The sequence below is a fragment of the Solea solea genome, chromosome 5, assembly GCF_958295425.1.
Source record: "Solea solea chromosome 5, fSolSol10.1, whole genome shotgun sequence".
Classification (NCBI taxonomy): domain Eukaryota; kingdom Metazoa; phylum Chordata; class Actinopteri; order Pleuronectiformes; family Soleidae; genus Solea; species Solea solea.
The window spans coordinates 94,740-112,649 of NC_081138.1; the positions used below are offsets into that span (position 1 = coordinate 94,740).

The window sequence follows — 17,910 nt, forward strand, 5'->3', positions numbered from 1 at the left end:
TATTGCAGGTGCTTTAACATTTGAAGGGAATTAGTAACATCTAATGGTAAGACTTCATTCATTCATTCATTCATTCATTGTCTACTGATTTATCCTCCACATGAGGGTCACAGGGCCACTGGAGCCAAAAGACGAGGGTTCCACCCTGCACAGGTCGCCAGTCAAAGGCAGGACTTAGAGACAAACAACAAACAACCATTCATTCCCACATTTACACCTACAGTCAATTCAGTGTCCAGTTCACCTCCACATGTTTCTGGACTGTGGAAGTAAACTGGAGAAGTTGGAAAAAAACATAAACACAAGGGGGATCATCACAAACCTGGAAGGCAACAGTGCTGAACACTGGTGAGACTCGTGCACTCACTCCTCCCTTTCTCAAGTCAAACAAGACAGGATCTCAGTTCTCTTACAGCTCTCTTACAGCTCTCTCTCTCTCTCTCTCTCTCTGTGGTTTTCTCCTTCTCTGCTTTATGCATTAAGCTGATGAGAACAAAGCTGTTCTTCTTCTTCTTCTTTAGCAAAGTCATTTTCCAATTCAAAAAACAAAACGTGCAAGATGGAGGAAGACACTTGCATAAAGTACATATCAACGGTATATTCTTATTAGGGATGAAGATTTAAGATAAAATGCTATTTGACAATCACAAGACACATATTCTCATCCCAGCCCTGCGATTGGCTTCTTGCAGGTTGTAAATGATTTGTTGTTTGTTGTGAATCATCGCTGCTCAGTGTGATAAAGAGTAAATCTGCAGAGGGGCGGAGCTGAGGCCGCTGTGTGCGTAACCCACAACACTTTGGGCTTGTTAGTGTCATTTTTGGAGCCTTTTACGATGCTCAGTGCAGCCATTGTGTATTGCACTGTAGACATTAGCATCTGCTATGCCATGTAACTCATAGAGGACACGACCTTCACTACAGCTGTCCTGTGGTGGTGCAGCCAGAATGTGACATGAAGCAGCTTTCATGGCTTTCAGGTCCACAGACCAGACTCCAGCTTCCCGAGCATTTTCTTTGCTGTTTGCAGCTTCTGTCTGCAAACAGTCTTGAACCTCAGACCCCGGCTTATGTTGTGCAAACAGCTTTGTGTTTACTCAGAGTTGAGGATGGAGCTTTTAAAGCTTATGTATCAAACAACACCATCTGTTTTTGTGGGTTGTCCAGTTGTAGAAAGAAGGTGCAACAGTTGACGCAGCTTTAGTTTATATAGTCAAAGTCTGATTAGCAATAAGCAATAACAGAACTGGTGTAAAAACATTGATGGAAGACTGAAACGTGAGTTAAAAGATGTAAACGATCTAATCAAATACTCAAAACCTCAGAAACCACATACAGTGACAGTTCTTAAAGAGCCGAGGCAGAAAAATGGTTTCATCTATTCATCCTTTTTCCTCCGTGTCCGTCTCCCTCTGAATTACAGAGATAGTATTTTGAGTGACATGATCACAGATACCTTGCAGGTCAAACAGTGAACTGTGATCTGTGGCTTTCTCAGACGGTGCCTGAGTGATCGGTCGCAAGAATGAACGGTAGCCCTTCAAAATGGCTGCCATGAAGCGTAGGAAGGCCTCTTGGATCTCCAGCTCCAGAGTGTGAATACTCTTCCCACAGCTCAGCTCTGATGAGTCACTCATGCTCAGCTCCAGCAGCCCATCCGGTCTGTGCTGACCTAAAACACAAACAGAGCACACCACATATGACAATATGCATGAAGGCAGAATCACAAACACATCATTTCAATTTGAAAAAACTCCAGATTTCAACTTAAACCTCAAGTTTAACATATTAATATCCAGCACTTGTGGCAGCAACGTGGTTCATGTCGCGTGTGTCACAGTGAGAGAAGAGATTCATTCTTTTCAGGTTGTCAGATTTCGATTTGATATTTATTTATTCTTCAACTGAACACAAACTAAGGTTTGCTGACAGTGCATCCTTCCATGAACTGAATACAACACAATCAAACAACACTGTTTCATAAATTAGCTCAGTACTCACCGTCCACCAGCTGCTGGTATAAGTGGCTCAACACATTCATCAGGTTTTTACAGGCTTTCTTTGGCAGGATCTTCCATGTGAGCACTCGCTTATCTTCATTGCTGAAAAAGCAGACGCACACACTGAGCTCTGGAGAAGCTGAGACGAGTTCAGACCACCCTAACAACGATGATGTTAACCATTACTGGCCTTACCAGATTTAAACATGTCTGACACTGCAAAAAGGCTCCAGGACAATGGCCTGGTCTTTAAACTTAGAGCTCATGACTTGACAGTCATGTGGTCTAGAAAAAACATGCGGCAAAGGAAACAAGCAGGAAGTGCCCACTGCCCTGAAAATGTCCCTTTACAAAAATCATACAGCATTTTTCAAAAGAAGGCGACAGATTCATTATTACAAGCAAGTACATTCTGGTGATAGCGCTCACTGGAAAATGGTGTTTGTGTCCAGGTCCACACAGCTCACATCTGGTGGAGGGTCATACAGATCAAAATAGCGAGAATCCACTCCTACAATAAAAGGACAGGGGGCGCTCAACACATCAGCCAATGCCAGGGGGCACAGAGGAATATACGGGCACGGCCAGTGGAATGGAAAGATCATCTGAGGAGGAGGAGGAGGAGGAGGAGGAGGAGGAGGAGGAGGATTCACATGGAGATCAAAGAGACACAGTTCCATTAATATGCCTGAAAGACACTGCAACAGCACCCTGTGGACAGATGAAGAAATGAACGTACAGACACCAGAGCTTCAGTGACACTGGTCAGAACGGCCGGTCGCAGTGAGTGGACCAGGATCTTATGTTCAGTGACAGCAAACACCAGCAGGGTGACGGCATTCTCAGGTCCAAGGTTCTGGAGCAGTGTGGAAAATCGACCACCACTACAAAACACACACAGGGCAAAATTCAGTTCATGTCAATACTCAGTAAAGTTCAGAATTGAACCATTACTCATATATTTGTGTGACATCTACAACAGGTTTCACAATTTCTGGCCTTGTGCGATTTAGGATCCACAACACTCTTGACGTCATGTCATTTTCTGTATGAAATATGTATGAAAATATGAAGAATGTTCTAAATTGATGGAAGAACTATATTCAGTCTATTAACTTCTTCACAGTGGTGTTTTTATTTAATCAATATTATAATCAACACTAAATGATTGTGTCAACTAAGACAAACCCGGAGCCAAATGTAGCTCTAGAAAACTTTTCTCTCACCTGAGCGGTAAAGGAGAAGACACAGGCTGGCTCAACATCAGGCTGTCATGAGGAGAAAGCTGTAGTGAAGCAGTAAAGTGAAATAAATCCAATCCTGTACTGCATCACTTGAATATCCATCCATAGAGGACCCAAACTACAGCTTCTCTTATACATTATACACGTTCTTACATGCCCACCTCTCAACAATCATCATAAGAAACAGATCAAAGTCTTGGGGAAACTTACCTGCACCAGGATGCGAGGCCTCTGAGAGGAAGGAAATGGGACTTTATGCATAAAATGAGAGATGTGTCTGGAGGAAGAAGAATGAAGAGGATGTGAGGCCAAAAATAACAGCAGTGGACAGCAGAGTCATCCATTAGATAACAATGAAGTACCAATGATGAGCAGCACTAAAACATAAGACACACATTAGCTGACCAGGATACCAGCAAGTAAACATACAGCCATACTAACCCTAACCCTAACAGCTGTGTGATGTGCAGGCATGTGCACACTTTCTGAGAGTTTAGGGTTTAGGGTTTTTGTAATCAGGAACTCTGATGATAGTTTGGTGAGGGTGACACCATGTAGTAAATCCCTGAACATGAATACAACAGAAAATAAAACCATACAACAGAGAGGACTCACTTCTCGATGGGCAGGGCGTGAGGGCCAGAGATGGAGTACCGGTAGAGGAATGTGAGGAACTTGCGAAAAGCATCAAAGAAGGGCCAGTGAGAGAGCAGACAGATGCACTTGTTGGTATAAACCAGGTTATTAGAGGGGGACGGTTTGTGTGGATCCAAGCTCTGGAGACCCAGCTGAGAGAGCTGCTGATCAGTCAGGCACTCCTGTGGATAGGGCTCATAGAACTGGATGGCAGCACCGTACACCTGAAGCAGGAGAAGCCATTACACAACTCACACAACCGCTACATCACGTTTTTCAAAGCACAGAGAAACTAACCAACACCAACCTTTATATATCATATATCATATATATGATATATAAAGCTCCCAACCTAATTATACTCATTATACATTTGAATTATAAATCCCAATAAAAGACTCTCAATTCACTCACAGATCAAAGTAACTGGCTTATTTTACCATACAAACCTTTATTAGTAATAACTGTATTGAGGATATTTGTGTTTAGAAATGAACAGCACTGTGCTTCAATGATCTGAATATCAATGAATATCTATTTTTGTCTTTAGGAAAATAACATTTAACCAATTCTGATTTCTTCAAGGAGACACATTTTATTAGAGAATTCTTCTTCTTCATATTATTATGAAGGACAAAAAAATCCAGTGTGTGTGTGTGTGTGTTTAGGCTGGAGATCAGTGCAATGGAGTCTGCAGACTCTCCCTCTGACCTTGACCAGTAAAACACAATTTACATGTGCTTATGCAACAACCTTTCAACCTTACAAGCAAACATGACACACAAACACACAGACTTCAACGTGACTGAGCAGCAGCAGACCATGGAGTGTCTGGCACTGGCGATCACTCCTGACCCGTGAGCAGCTGCTCTCTACACATGCACGGGCTTTGGACGATATTTGTTTTCAATCACAGCTGTGTTTCATTTCATATTTCAGTAATATTTGTATAAACAAGAGCCTCATCCCCACTCGCAGCACTTTACAAAACCACAGAGCAGCACAGCAGGGAGGGGCTTTGAAGAACCACTGAGAGAGAGAGTGCATCTTCAGCTGGAAACATGCACTGTTGTCTGATATGAAACCTCATTGCACATTACATTGTACAGCAGTGTGCAAAAGTGTTTGCCCCCTTCCTGATTTCTTATTTTTTAGCATGTTTGTCACACTTAAATGTTTCAGATCATCAAACAAATTTAAATATTAGACAAAGACAACACCCAAGTAAACACAAAATGCAGTTTTTAAGTGATGATTTTATTTATTATGGGGAAAAAACTATCCAAACCTACATGGCTCCATGTGAAAAAGTAATTTCCCCCCTTGTAAAATCATCGGATCACTGTGGTTAGTCACATTTTTTGGAAAATTTTACTTGCCACACCCAGGCCTGATTACTGCCAGACCTATTGAATCAAGAGACGACTTAAATAGAACCTGTCAGACAAAGTGAAGTCGGCCAAAAGATCCCAAAAAAGGAAGACATCTAAAGCAATTCAGGAACAAATGAGAAACAAAGTAATTGACATGCATCAGTCTGGAAAAGGTTACAAAGACCTTTCTAAAGCTTTGGGACTCCAGAGAACCACGGTGAGGGACATTATTCACAAATGGAGCAAACATGGAACAGTGGGCAACCTTCCCATGAGTGGCCAGCCGACAAGAATTAGCCCAATAGCGCAGCAACGACTCATCTAAGAGGTCACAAAATAACACAGCACAACATCTACAGAACTCACTCAGTGTTCATGACTCCACCATAAGAAAGAGACTGGGCAAAAATGGCCTGCATGGCAGAGTTCCAAGTCCAAAACCCCTGTTGGGCAAAAAGAACATTAAGGCTCGTCTCAATTTTGCCAAAAAACATCTTGATGATCCCTAAGACTTTTGGGAAAATACTCTGTGGACTGACGAGACAAAAGTTGAATGTTTTGGAAGGTGTGTGTCCCACTACATCTGGTGTGAAAGTAACACCACATTTAAGAAAAAGAACATCATACCAACAGTCAAATATGGTGGTGGTAGTGTGATGGTGTGGGGCTGTTTTGCTGCTTCAGGACCTGGAAGACTTGCTGGGATAAATGGAACCATGAATTCTGCTGTCTACCAAATAATCCTGAAGGAGAATGCGTGTCGTGACCTCAGGCTCAAACCAACTTGGGTTCTGCAGCAGGACAAAGATCTGAAGCACACCAGCAAGTCCACTTCTGAATGGCTAAAGAAAAACAAATGAAGACTTTGGAGTGGCCTAGTCAAAGTCCTGACCTGAATCCTATTGAGATGCTGTGGCATGACCTTAACAAGGCGGTTCATGCCCGAAAACCCTCTAATGTGGCTGAATGACAACAATTCTGCAAAGATGAGTGGGCTAAAATTCCTCCACAGCGTTTGTAAAAGACTCATTGCAAGTTTTCGCAAACGCTTGATTGCAGTTGTTGCCGCAAACGGCGGGCCAACCAGTTATTAGGTTCAGGGGGCAAACACTTTTTCACACAGGGCCATGTAGGTTTAGATTTTCTTTCCCTCCCTTAATAATAAAAACATGAATTTAAAAAAAGCATTTTGTGTTAACTTGTGTATCTGAATGATCTGAAACATTTAAGTGTGACAAACATGCTAACAAATAAGAAATCAGGAAGGGGGCAAGCACTTTTGCACACCACTGTATATATATAAAGATATATCTATATATCTATATATATAGATGGATAGATATAGATATATATCTATATATCTATATATATAAAAAAATATATATATACTTTAATCCAGTGAACCACTGTTCTAAAAGCCTGATCTAAAAAAGGAAAGACTGCATGTTTTCAACAGACAATGGCAGCATGCATGCCTGACCCACTTTCCCTGCTGGTTTTCTTGTTCCACACTGTGCCGGTGTCAGCTGTGTAGATGGCAGTTACAGTTGGTTGCTGAGGTTAAACTGTTAGTGCCAGCCTCTCATAGCTGGTGCTGTTATTCTTATAGAGGAGAAAGACAGGGAGACACTCTTCTATCTTACCTTCTCTCCAGAGGCTCCAGTGAGGACAAAGGTGGAAAAAACAGGGAGGGAGTATTTGGTGTTTTCGGGCCAACACTCGATTGTGGCTCCCATGGGGAGGCAGAAGAGAGGCACAGACTCAGGCAGTGGGAACGACTCGTAGTCCTCTTCTGGATATCTACTAAATAAACCTAACAAGAAAAAAAGAATACAAATAAACAAAGTGCTGGTAAGTGCAGCCTCCACCTGTGATTACCAACCAACAGCTAAAATTAAACAAAACTACTTCAACTTATCACAAGAAACCTGTGGGACTTTATTGAGTCAGTGTCTTGGTAATGAGCTCATTAGCTGATTAAATGCATGAATTAAGAGATTTTATTATTCATTTGTACACACACACAGAGATGTCCTATGAGGGTTAGGACATCTCCAATCAGCAGTGTGAAAAAGAATAAATAAAAATATTAATATAATAATAAGGAAACAAATAAAAGCTATAATATGTCAATGGACACAAACAACAAACAATAAGGTGGTGTGGTTAGATTTCATTAAATGTGAGCTACACTTGGCCAAAGGAAGGCACAATACAGGCATCACTGTCTACTTTAACCACCTGTTACTTACAGACCACGGTCATGTTCTTGTCTTGAAATTCAATTTTAGGAAGTTGGGTGTAAAATGTGGATTTCTAACGTCACATTTACATATTTAAAGGGAATTATGAATCAACATTTAATGTTTCATTTACTAAAATTCTGCATTATCTGACACAAACATTTATTGTGAAAATATCAACAGGTTTAAGCATCATTATAACTCCACTGAGGATAAAACACAAACAGGTAACTAACAAAAATCCTGATCACTGACTTCTCCATTTTTATAACTAGGTGTCCAAAGATCACTCTCTGCTACAACTCATTACAAATGACATGTAATGTAATGTAACTCAGGTTTGGACTGGACTGATGGTCTGTTGCCACCTGGTGCTGATATTAGCAACAATATGTTGCTAAAACATAGACTCAGCAGATCACGTTCTGAATGAAACTCCTGCATCTGCCTAAAAACAGAGGAAGATGTGGAAAACATCTGTTTCCAAGTCTCAGATGAATGCGTGATGAACGTTTCCTGACCAGAAATGATGAAAATAAAATCAATTTCTCATCCAAAAACTCATCCAGAGCATGAATGAGAAACAGATACAACCACTCAATTCACACTCTGCTGCATATTCAAGACATTTCCATCAGAAGCCAGTCATTAAGCCAATGTGGTGCATGTTTACATATGTGGCAGCCATTTACATGTGCTGGAGAGAAAGAATCTAATCTCATCGCATGCTTCAACAAGCTTCAACATGCAAGTGCTGCAGCAGCAGCGGCCGAGCCTCGTCTCCAGAGACAGTTATAAATATGAAGAAAAAAGATGATGCATGTGATGAAGTGCAACTGAGAATCATTTTCACCATCAACTGATTTATTGTGGCTACGACAGCAGGGACATTTTCAGACACATCTGAACTTATCATCACTAACTGGTCAATGATGAAGAAGGAGAGAAAGTATTTACAGCACGTTATTTGATACATTGATTTACCAGGAACAGGAGATGCACATCAGTATTAGGATTAGGATTAGGAGGGATTAGGAAGGTTTACCTGCTTTGTAGGCTATTGTGTTGGTTTTGGCCACAGACTTCTTATAACACAGGTAGACAGACGAGCCCCACTACAAACAAGAGAAGAGCGTGTTACTATGTGAGAAAAAGAATGCTTCATTAGTTCCATAAAATGTCTACAAACAAACCAAATAACACAAATAGTCAAATGAATGACTTCCATTAGAAGTTGGAACAATCATTTTAAGAGAACTGAGAACTGTTAACCTGTGATGTTTGAGGTTTCAGGAGAGGTCAATGAAACTATTTACTTATTATGTTGATAGGATATTTTTTATGAATACTGTTAAAGAGCAGAAAATCATTTTAAATCAGCAGTAAAAAATGAAAATACAGAGGATGTATCACCATGAATGTGTTATGTCCTTGATGAAGATGATGCAGTATAATATTATGAACTTATAATTAGCTACTGGCTTATTCTTTGTCATCTACACTTGATTTACACCCCGATTTCAAGGTAATACACCGAGTAAACACATGCCGTGGAGCAGCCACCTGCTGAACCACACATGTTGACTAACACCTCAAGGCAGTTTGGAAATTCATTTATGCTGTTTTAATAAATTGTCTGGAGCCAATCCCAGCTGACATGGGGCAGGCGACGGGGTCGGAACATCCTGCACAGACAAACATACAGAGATGAACAACAGTCACACCTACAGTCAACTGTGTGTTCACTTCACCTTTGCATGTTTTTGGACTGAAGAGGAAACCAGAAAAAAAGGATTTATTTGCACCGTTGCCAACGTTGATGACCCACTTTCCCCTCGGGTATATATAGAGAGCTGTCTGTCTGTCTGTCTGTCTGTCTGTCTGTCTTACACGGGAAGAACATGTAAACGGCAAACAGAAAGGCCCTCGGTCAAACCTTCCTTCTCGCTGTGAGGTAACAGCATCATTTTCACACCTGACTGAAATGAATAGATATGTGTAAACACTTTAGTCTTTAAGAGAATGCCAACATGAGAATCAAAACATCAGCATCCTGTGTCTGTGTGTAAACATGCACTATGACCCGGGCTGACATAGGCCAATGTCCTCGATGGAGCAGTGGAGACAAATTCAAGTAAAAACCTCAATGACCTGAAGATGAACGTGTGAAGGAGTATTGTTGATAGGATAGGACACTTCCTGTTGTCTCAGTATGTCAATATTTCTATTTGAAATGCTTGTATAGAAAATGTCATAAAGGTATTTTTGTGGAACACATTTGGCTTGAAAGCTTCAACGTGGTTTCATAGACTGTTGGCTAATGGCTGTCACAGTAACACTAACACTAACACTAACACAACAGAACACAAATGTCGCAGAGATTTTGGAATGTTTTAGGATCATTTGGTTGAATGTTGTTCATACTTTCAGTAAATTCACTGAAGGACGGCATCTGTCCACTGTAATGTCCTCAGAAGTCACAGTAGACTCCAGCACAACGAACACAAGGACTCAACAAAGACTCAACTTAGACTCCAGCACAACGAACACAAGGACACAACAAAGACTCAACAAAGACTCAACTTAGACTCCAGCACAAGAGCATTCTATTTCCTGTCCTCACTTCTGCACATTACCACAGTTTATAATGAGACTAACTTTAGGCTCTACTTCTCACTATCAATCGAAATGACTAGGATTTCTCAGGGTTTGGTCAAGAATTCTATTAATAATGAAAATATAAGACTTCAGAAAATATGAGACTTTAGAATGAAAAGAATATCTTGATCATTTCAATTCTACAAGGCTCAAAAAAGATGGGAGATATCTCTGAGTATCTCTGAGTATCTCAGAGTATCTCAGAGTATCTCTGAGTATCTCAGAGTATCTCTGAGTATCTGGGATCTTTAGTAATACTCTGTGATCAGCACCATTTCATAACCAAGCACTTATGAAATGAACTTTAGACACACTTTTGTGTGGTGCTGCTTAGCTTCACCTGTCCGTCATTGCCTAGAATGACTTTAACAAGCTCAGCGGACGACATATCAACAATAACATGTGCTATACTGTATATGTAGTGTGTTCAGACAGCAGAGTGTCTCTGTGACGTGTTGTGAGACCTGCTCAGGTTATTTTTCTCACCATGCTGCTGTTGAGATTCTTCTCCACCTTACAGAAGGTGTGGGGCGGAGTCTCTCCCTTGCTCGGGATGATGATACAGACGTCAGTGACGGCCAGGGTGGCATGTGGCTGACTCTCAGGCGCTCGACGATAAGTGACATAGATGCGCTGTGAGGAATTGCCACTAATGTTGGCTGCACGGCCGGAGGGTGTGGTCTGGATGAGATGGCAGCCCTGCTTCAGTCGCTCCTTCCACTCCAACAACACTCTGTGAGGAGCAGACATCATGAACAACTCCCCATCATCCTGCACTCCACACAATATACAGCAAACGTCATTGTAACATTGAGCTTTAATCCCAGAGAAGAGAAACTTCACCATCTGCAACAGCAAAAATAACATAACATGTTTCTTCCTGACCAAATACATGTTTATCAATGGACCATGGTTTCACTGGAACCATATTAGCTTAGACATTTTCTTCTTTTACATTTTTAACAGATATTAGTGTTTCTATAAACTTTTAAATAAATAAGAAATCAGATCGACGGCATCATCAGTCCAAACATACACATTAAACACTTAAAAGATAAGTAGTCAGAGGTGTGCAATCCTAATATATAAAACTGTCATTTTAAACATTTGCACGTCTCAGCTGTTACTGCTGTGAGAGATTTTTCTTTTCATTCCATTTCATTGGTCATTGCTGTGATGATTGTGTCTCCCAGCAGGACTTAACACGAGGCCATCAGAAGAGTCCTTCATGGAAACAGGGGAAACGTGTTTGGGTGAATTATTACCCCTGCTTTACTGATGACGAGGTGCCAGTGGTTTTAATATCAACATTGATTAAAGATAAATCATTATTAAAATGCCCAATGGGACTTCCGGCTCAGCGAAACATGGCGTAGGTCGCACAGCGCGGAGCTCCTGCAGAGTTTATTTTTGTATGCGTTTTTAGGCACTATTCATTCTTTTCCTACGATCTACTAGACTCTGAATAACTTTAATTTGATACATTTTTGGTTTTACATCAATACAATACTGCCCAAAGTTAATAAGGGAGGAAACACCATACAGTCGCACCTGCGGCCTGTCACACACGATGCCGCCTCGCCTTGTGGTGAATATACGTCCCCGCCGCGTACTACTGATACACGGTCCACCAGTATGGATTCCACCGTGCTCAAATCCGAGCTACTTCCGGCTCTCCGTGAAGAGGTCGCTGCTGTATTTAAAGCGGAGCTCCAGGTGGCCCTGGGTGAGAACCTTTCTTTCAATAAGACCGAGTTGCTCGCCTTCAAAAGTGAACTATCCTCCAGCATATCTGCTATGCAGCAAGACTTCGCCGGACTGAAGGGTATCGTGGAGCAGTCTCTGTCCACCTGCACCGATGATATTGTAATCCTTAAAAACAAAGTGCAACACCTCACTCAGGAAGTGGTCAAATTGGAAGATAAGTGTGAGGATCTGGAGTCAAGGTCGCGCCGTCAGAATATCCGTATCATTGGGGTCCCGGAGGAGGATTCAACCTCGGCATCCGCCGCTGGTGTGTCTAAGCTGCTGATGGAGGCCTTTGCGCTCGGGAACGAGCCGCCAGTGGATAGAGCTCATCGTGCCCTGTTTCCCAGGACCGGACCGGGTGGCCGCCCCCGCGCCATAGTGGCAAGGCTTCACTACTACGCTGACTGCACCGAGATCCTCAGGAAAGCGAGAGATACAACGGATTAAAATACGGGACATGACCATCTCCGTGTATCCCGACCATACCCCCAAGACGGCACAGGCTTGTGCTGCTTTCAATGAGTTTTGCCGCCTGCTGCGCGACATCGAGGGAGCCAGATTTGGTATCCTCTACCCGGCGCGGTTGCACATCACCCATAATGGTGTGCAGCGTGAATTCACATCACCTGAAGAGTCTAAGACATTTATTAAGTCACTCACCAAGTAGAGGCATGAGCATGTGCACTTTATTCCTGCAATGCACTTTCTCTATGTATATATTACAAGAATTATTCAAAACCTTTAGAGTTGTAAAACCCTTAATTATATCTTAGACACTGTTTTTTTTATTATTATTATTTATTTATTCCTTCATTTATCATTTAATGCATTTGTTCATTGCATTAAGAGTCTTGAGCACATGTCAAAGTCCCCTCCAGGACAATTCGGCATCCTTTTAATTTCACCCTAAAAGTGTGAAAAACAAAGACTCATTTTTTCGTGGTCGCCCTTAGTGTAAGTATAGGCGATAAAACATGCGATGTTGAATTCCCTGCAATTGTGACGACACAATGCACATTTCACCACAAATGTTGCCACCCCACCAGGAAGTTTACTTTGAGAGCTCCACCATAGCTCCACTATGTTCCTATAAAATGCGAGAGTGCAGGCGAGGGAGGAAGAGCGGTATTTTGTCAACGCGGAGGGACAAGTGTGCTGTTGGTGGCTGCACAGTGGAGCACAGTGTTTTACACAAACTTCCAGCCTCAGAGGATTTTATATATGAAGCTAATGTGCCGGATAAAGTCAGCAAACGTGTGTTCGTGTGTTTGCACCACTTCACATCAGACTGCGGCCAGCGGTCGCCGTATTTAGTCAGCGAACGTATTTCACCGACGTACAAACACACACATTTTTAAGAAAAGGTCACATAGAGGTCATAACTGACCATTCTGACACGTCCTAATTAAGGATATTAGTTCAGTACGTCCTCCATGACCGGAGCACAGACTCAGTCTGATACAGTCACATACAGTGGTGGCGATCAGCGGTGCTGTCCCTAAGTGTTTTTAACTGATTTACAGTTCAGCAGTGTTCGGCTTGATCCTTGTGTCGGACGTCTCTTCCTGTGACGACACTCTCGCTGCCATGTTGATATTGTCAGAGAACTAGTGGAGGGAGGGGGAGAGGAATGGAGCGGAGGGAACAGGAGCTGAGCGAGTGAGCGCAGTAAAAAGGACAAATCAGAAACCCACTGGAAGAAGTGGGTGTGTGTTTGCCTGTGCTACATTTGCATATAAAAGGGACCAGGCACAAAACTGAGTGTTCTGAAAGGGGCGATTTTGGCAGGGTTATTGAACTGCTATGGTGCTTCATCCTTATGGTATTTTGACCAAAGCATGTCACTGACATGTTCATTAGGACACCAGGGAACTATTTTAACTTGGAGAAATAGGGTATAATATGTCCCCTTTGAAACAAAAAACAATAGGGCAAAGCCTGTATTTCTGTACAGTACTATGTAATTTGTCCCTAATAATAGAAATTTAAACAAAAAAAGCTCAATATAAAAACAGTCAAAAACAAGATTTTGACTCAAAAAAAAAATGCCCACTGGTCATATATACATATACATACATATATATATATATATATATATATATATACATATACATACATACATATAATGTATATCACCAACACAGCACTTACCCCAGGTCAGTGAGTGGTGGCTTGTCACATCCTCGTCTGTAGCACAGGAAGATCTGGGGCGCCATGAGGCCACCATTGTTAAGATCAGCTGAATGGCCACTTGGTGTCGTCTCAATGCAAGTGAACCCGGGTGGAACTTCCTCACCCATGGAACGGATGACCAAAGCCACATCTGTGACAGGTGCTTTGGGTTTGGCTGTCTTGTGGCAGACATCGTCAAAGTGGATCTCCTGGTCCAGCAGCTTGGACGGATCTGTCAGACCAGCCACCACAAAGTAATCGGCTACACGAGGGCCTTTGTCCTCCATCATCTCCCATCCCCGCCAACGGCCTGCAGAGACACACAGGACGGCAGAGACAATGACTGTCATTGTGATAGGGGTGGAGTGGCTCAGTGGTTAAGACCGGTACCCTGTGTGCGAAAGACATCATGCTTGCAAGTTCGACTCCACCCCTGGCTGATTGTACTCACTTCCATTGTAAGTCGTTTTGGATAAAAGCGTCTGCTAAATGACATGTAATGTAATGTAATGATAGCATCCTTGGTGTGGCAGTGAAATAAAACAGTCATAAATCTTACTGAGGGGAGGCCGGTACAGCTACATGCAAGAACAAGTCAGTTGTTTATCAGCTGATGGTCTCTCATCATCAAGTCCAGAGAACTTGTTTCTTTACACTAAAATACAGGTCTGGTCCACACATATAGTTTAGCAGATTAGAGGCATTTTAATGATAAAAGTACTATGAAGAGCAGTATACACTTTAACATGTTGGCGTCACATGCTCTGTATTTATATTATCATTATTATTATCATCATCATCATCATCATCATTATTATTATTATTATTATTATTATTATCATCATTATTATTATTATTATTAGTAGTAGTAGTATTAGTAGTAGTAGTAGTATTAGTAGTATTATTAGTATTAGTAGTATTATCATCATCATCATTATTATTATTATTGGTATTATTATTAGTAGTAGTAGTAGTAGTATTATCATAATCATCATCATTATTTAAATATTAGCACTTTTCTGGTCTGCGTGTCCATTGAAAACTGCTTTTATTTTTTTTCACTCATGCATTCATACAGCACATCTGTGTGCAGTGTTCACACATCTGTCGTAACAACACTTGCTGCATGTAGACTAACAGAGCCTGGGCTTAAACACACAACAAACACACAACCTTCTCTCTCTACCACTGAGCCCCAACTACACAATGAATGAGTGAATGTTATTTATGTGATTGTTACAAAAATGCAGTGATTCAGAGATTCTACTAACACAGCACTGTCATGAGTTACAGCTGTGATCATATTAATAAAGCAGACACAGACACATTCAGCAGCCTCTGAGGATCCAACACAACACAACACAACACAACACAACACTGACAGTTTGCTGTGGTATTATCACAGTGAAGAGAAAACAATGAGAGTCTGAGTCTGGGACAAAACCAATAAAAGGCTTTTGGGCCCAAAAGAGCACACTTCACTGATGTGAAGAGAAACTTCAGTGAAGAAAACTGTGTTAGATTTGTGTCATGCCTGTTTGTCTCTTTGATTTACATTTTAGGGAAAATCTGGTTCCATTGTGAAGCAATTTGATACGAGTATAAGATGAGGTGAACATATCTGACATGACCCTCAAACCTCTTTTTGTCTTCTTGAATAAGTGGGTTAACACGAGCTGAAGTGTAAAAGAAATACCTGAAGTCAGTTTTTATCACTTATGCTTCCGTCACAAGTGTGTCTGTGAGGGTTCAAATGAAACTCTGCTTCTCAGTTCACAAACAATGAAACACAGAGCTGTGATAAATTCCTGCACACAACAATTAAAAAATCTCTTTTTTATGGATGGGAACTGAGAGATCTCACCCCAGATGAGTTTCTGCCCATTTAAATGCAAAACAATTCACAAGGTCTGTGACCACACTGTCTGCAGTGAGAGGGTGAGGAAATAGAGCTGAATTAAAGTGTTAAAGAGTGAAAACCCACAGTTAATACCTGGTTTTATTCTCCTCACCATCACACACCAGTTTATGCAAAAAGGGGGAAAAAAGATGAATTGACATTTTTGAGATAGCATAATTGCTTCGTAATGTTTTGTCACTTTAGTTACCCTCGTTTTGAATCCGTTGCAAACAAAGAGCATGTGGAGGATTGTTCTTTGGTTGTCACGAGCAGCTGGCAGGAGGACACAAATTGATCGAGCAAGACGGAGGCAGAAGATCTGCCAAAAGAAGAAAGACCTGGTTCTGACTCTCACCTCATCCCTTCTTCACTGTAAGAAGTGGATGAGAACGTTGTGAGAGCGCACTGAGCTAATTTACTGAGCCAGGTGATGTCCAGTCTGCTGCCATGGGCCTGAAGGAGTGAGTAGGGTTTAAGTAAGTTTATCTGGTCTATCCTTTACTCCTCTCTCATCTGGAAAATCTAACTTCTTACTATGGACATCACTCAGGGATTAAATGGTCAAACTAAAAGTGACCACTAAGGACTACACATGTACTGTAGAGCATCCTGGGTCCAAGACCACAGTCTGCGTTTAACTTCCTGTTCCTGTCCACAGACACTGATTAATGTCCCTGAGACACACTCATTACAGCACATTATTGTAACACGTAGAGGACAGGATGTGGGACCCACACACACACACACACACACACACACACACACTTCATTTCCAGACAGGTTTGCATGGGAATCGAGAGCAACAGGAAATCATCATCAACAGGACTGGCATATATAGCTAGGAGGCTACTAGCTTGGGGTGCGGAGTGGACACCCCAAGCGGCGAACAGTCAACGCTGGCGTTGACTGTTCGCCGCTTCTTTGCACCCAAGCCGCACAGAACTGCTGTTGTTGTTCGCATTTCTGCACTGAGGGACAGGATCGTCCCCGCCGTGTCACGGTGCAGACAGTCTCCACAATGGTAGAGCTGTTTCTTTGAACTGTGTGTCCTTGGGCGACTGTCTCCGCACGGGGTTTTCAAGCCCAGCACCCCCGCAAACATGCTAACAGCAGCTCTGGCATTAGCCGGGGCCCAGACGAAGCAAAAGCCATTCAGCTCTTGGATGTATCCTGCCATCAAACGAAGGCCCACATGTAGACTACCATCTCCTCTCCTGTTGTGGATCATCTTGGCTGGTCTGACCGTCATCCACCACTGTTAACACCGGCAACTCGAGCACCGGCATGTTCAGCAGCTCAATGGAACTCCAGCGTCACCATACCAGCAGGGATCCTCGCGGACACCCCGACCTCCCTCGACGGCCCCGTTACATCCAAGTAAGTACAAAGTACAAAGTTTATCTAAAGCAAATGCAGAGATTCTCCATTTCACTCAATATTCAGATCAGATATACTGAAGCTGAGATGTCGTGTTTTCACAGAGCAGATGAGTCATAGGCTACAAAACACTGGATATGCATGGAAGGTATTGCATGACATTCAACTGACAGAAATGTAGACCCTGGTATTGTGTCATGAAACATGTGTTCAGTACAATTATCTCCTTATTATAATTATTAACTTATCCTTACTAGTACAAGACTGCAATAAAATGATACAATATGTTGACCCAATTTATTACAAAATGATTAAGAGCTCTGCAGCCACATGGAGAGCCAAAGAATCAGAAGAGCCAAAGAATCCGGAGCAAAAGAATCAGAAAAGCCAAAGAATCAGAAGAGCAAAAGAATCAGAAAAGCCAAAGAATCAGAAGAGGCAAAGAATCAGAAAAGCCAAAGAATCAGAAGAGCCAAAGAATCAGAAGAGCCAAAGAATCAGGAGCAAAAGAATCAGAAAAGCCAAAGAATCAGAAGAGCAAAAGAATCAGAAAAGCCA

The 17,910-nt window shown here is 41.9% G+C and overlaps 1 protein-coding gene across 8 annotated transcripts in view; it reads right to left on the reverse strand.

Moving 5' to 3' along the window:
• The window catches only part of LOC131459257 (C-myc promoter-binding protein-like), a 42,029-nt gene that overhangs the window by 18,710 nt on the left and 5,409 nt on the right, over nt 1–17,910 (reverse strand). For 7 of the 8 annotated variants that reach the window (XM_058628821.1, XM_058628818.1, XM_058628819.1 and 4 more), the window contains exons 3-13: nt 14,055–14,385; nt 10,641–10,887; nt 8,542–8,611; nt 6,897–7,066; nt 3,860–4,104; nt 3,455–3,521; nt 3,227–3,285; nt 2,740–2,884; nt 2,430–2,605; nt 2,002–2,102; nt 1,457–1,672 (exon numbers count right to left, since the gene is read on the reverse strand). In XM_058628821.1, coding sequence (XP_058484804.1) covers nt 1,457–1,672; nt 2,002–2,102; nt 2,430–2,605; nt 2,740–2,884; nt 3,227–3,285; nt 3,455–3,521; nt 3,860–4,104; nt 6,897–7,066; nt 8,542–8,611; nt 10,641–10,887; nt 14,055–14,365 — 1,807 coding nt within the window. In that variant the 5' untranslated portion in view covers nt 14,366–14,385. Of the gene's footprint in view, nt 1–1,456; nt 1,673–2,001; nt 2,103–2,429; nt 2,606–2,739; nt 2,885–3,226; nt 3,286–3,454; nt 3,522–3,859; nt 4,105–6,896; nt 7,067–8,541; nt 8,612–10,640; nt 10,888–14,054; nt 14,386–17,910 lie in introns of those variants that run through there. The other variant, XM_058628825.1, reaches the window with a different exon arrangement.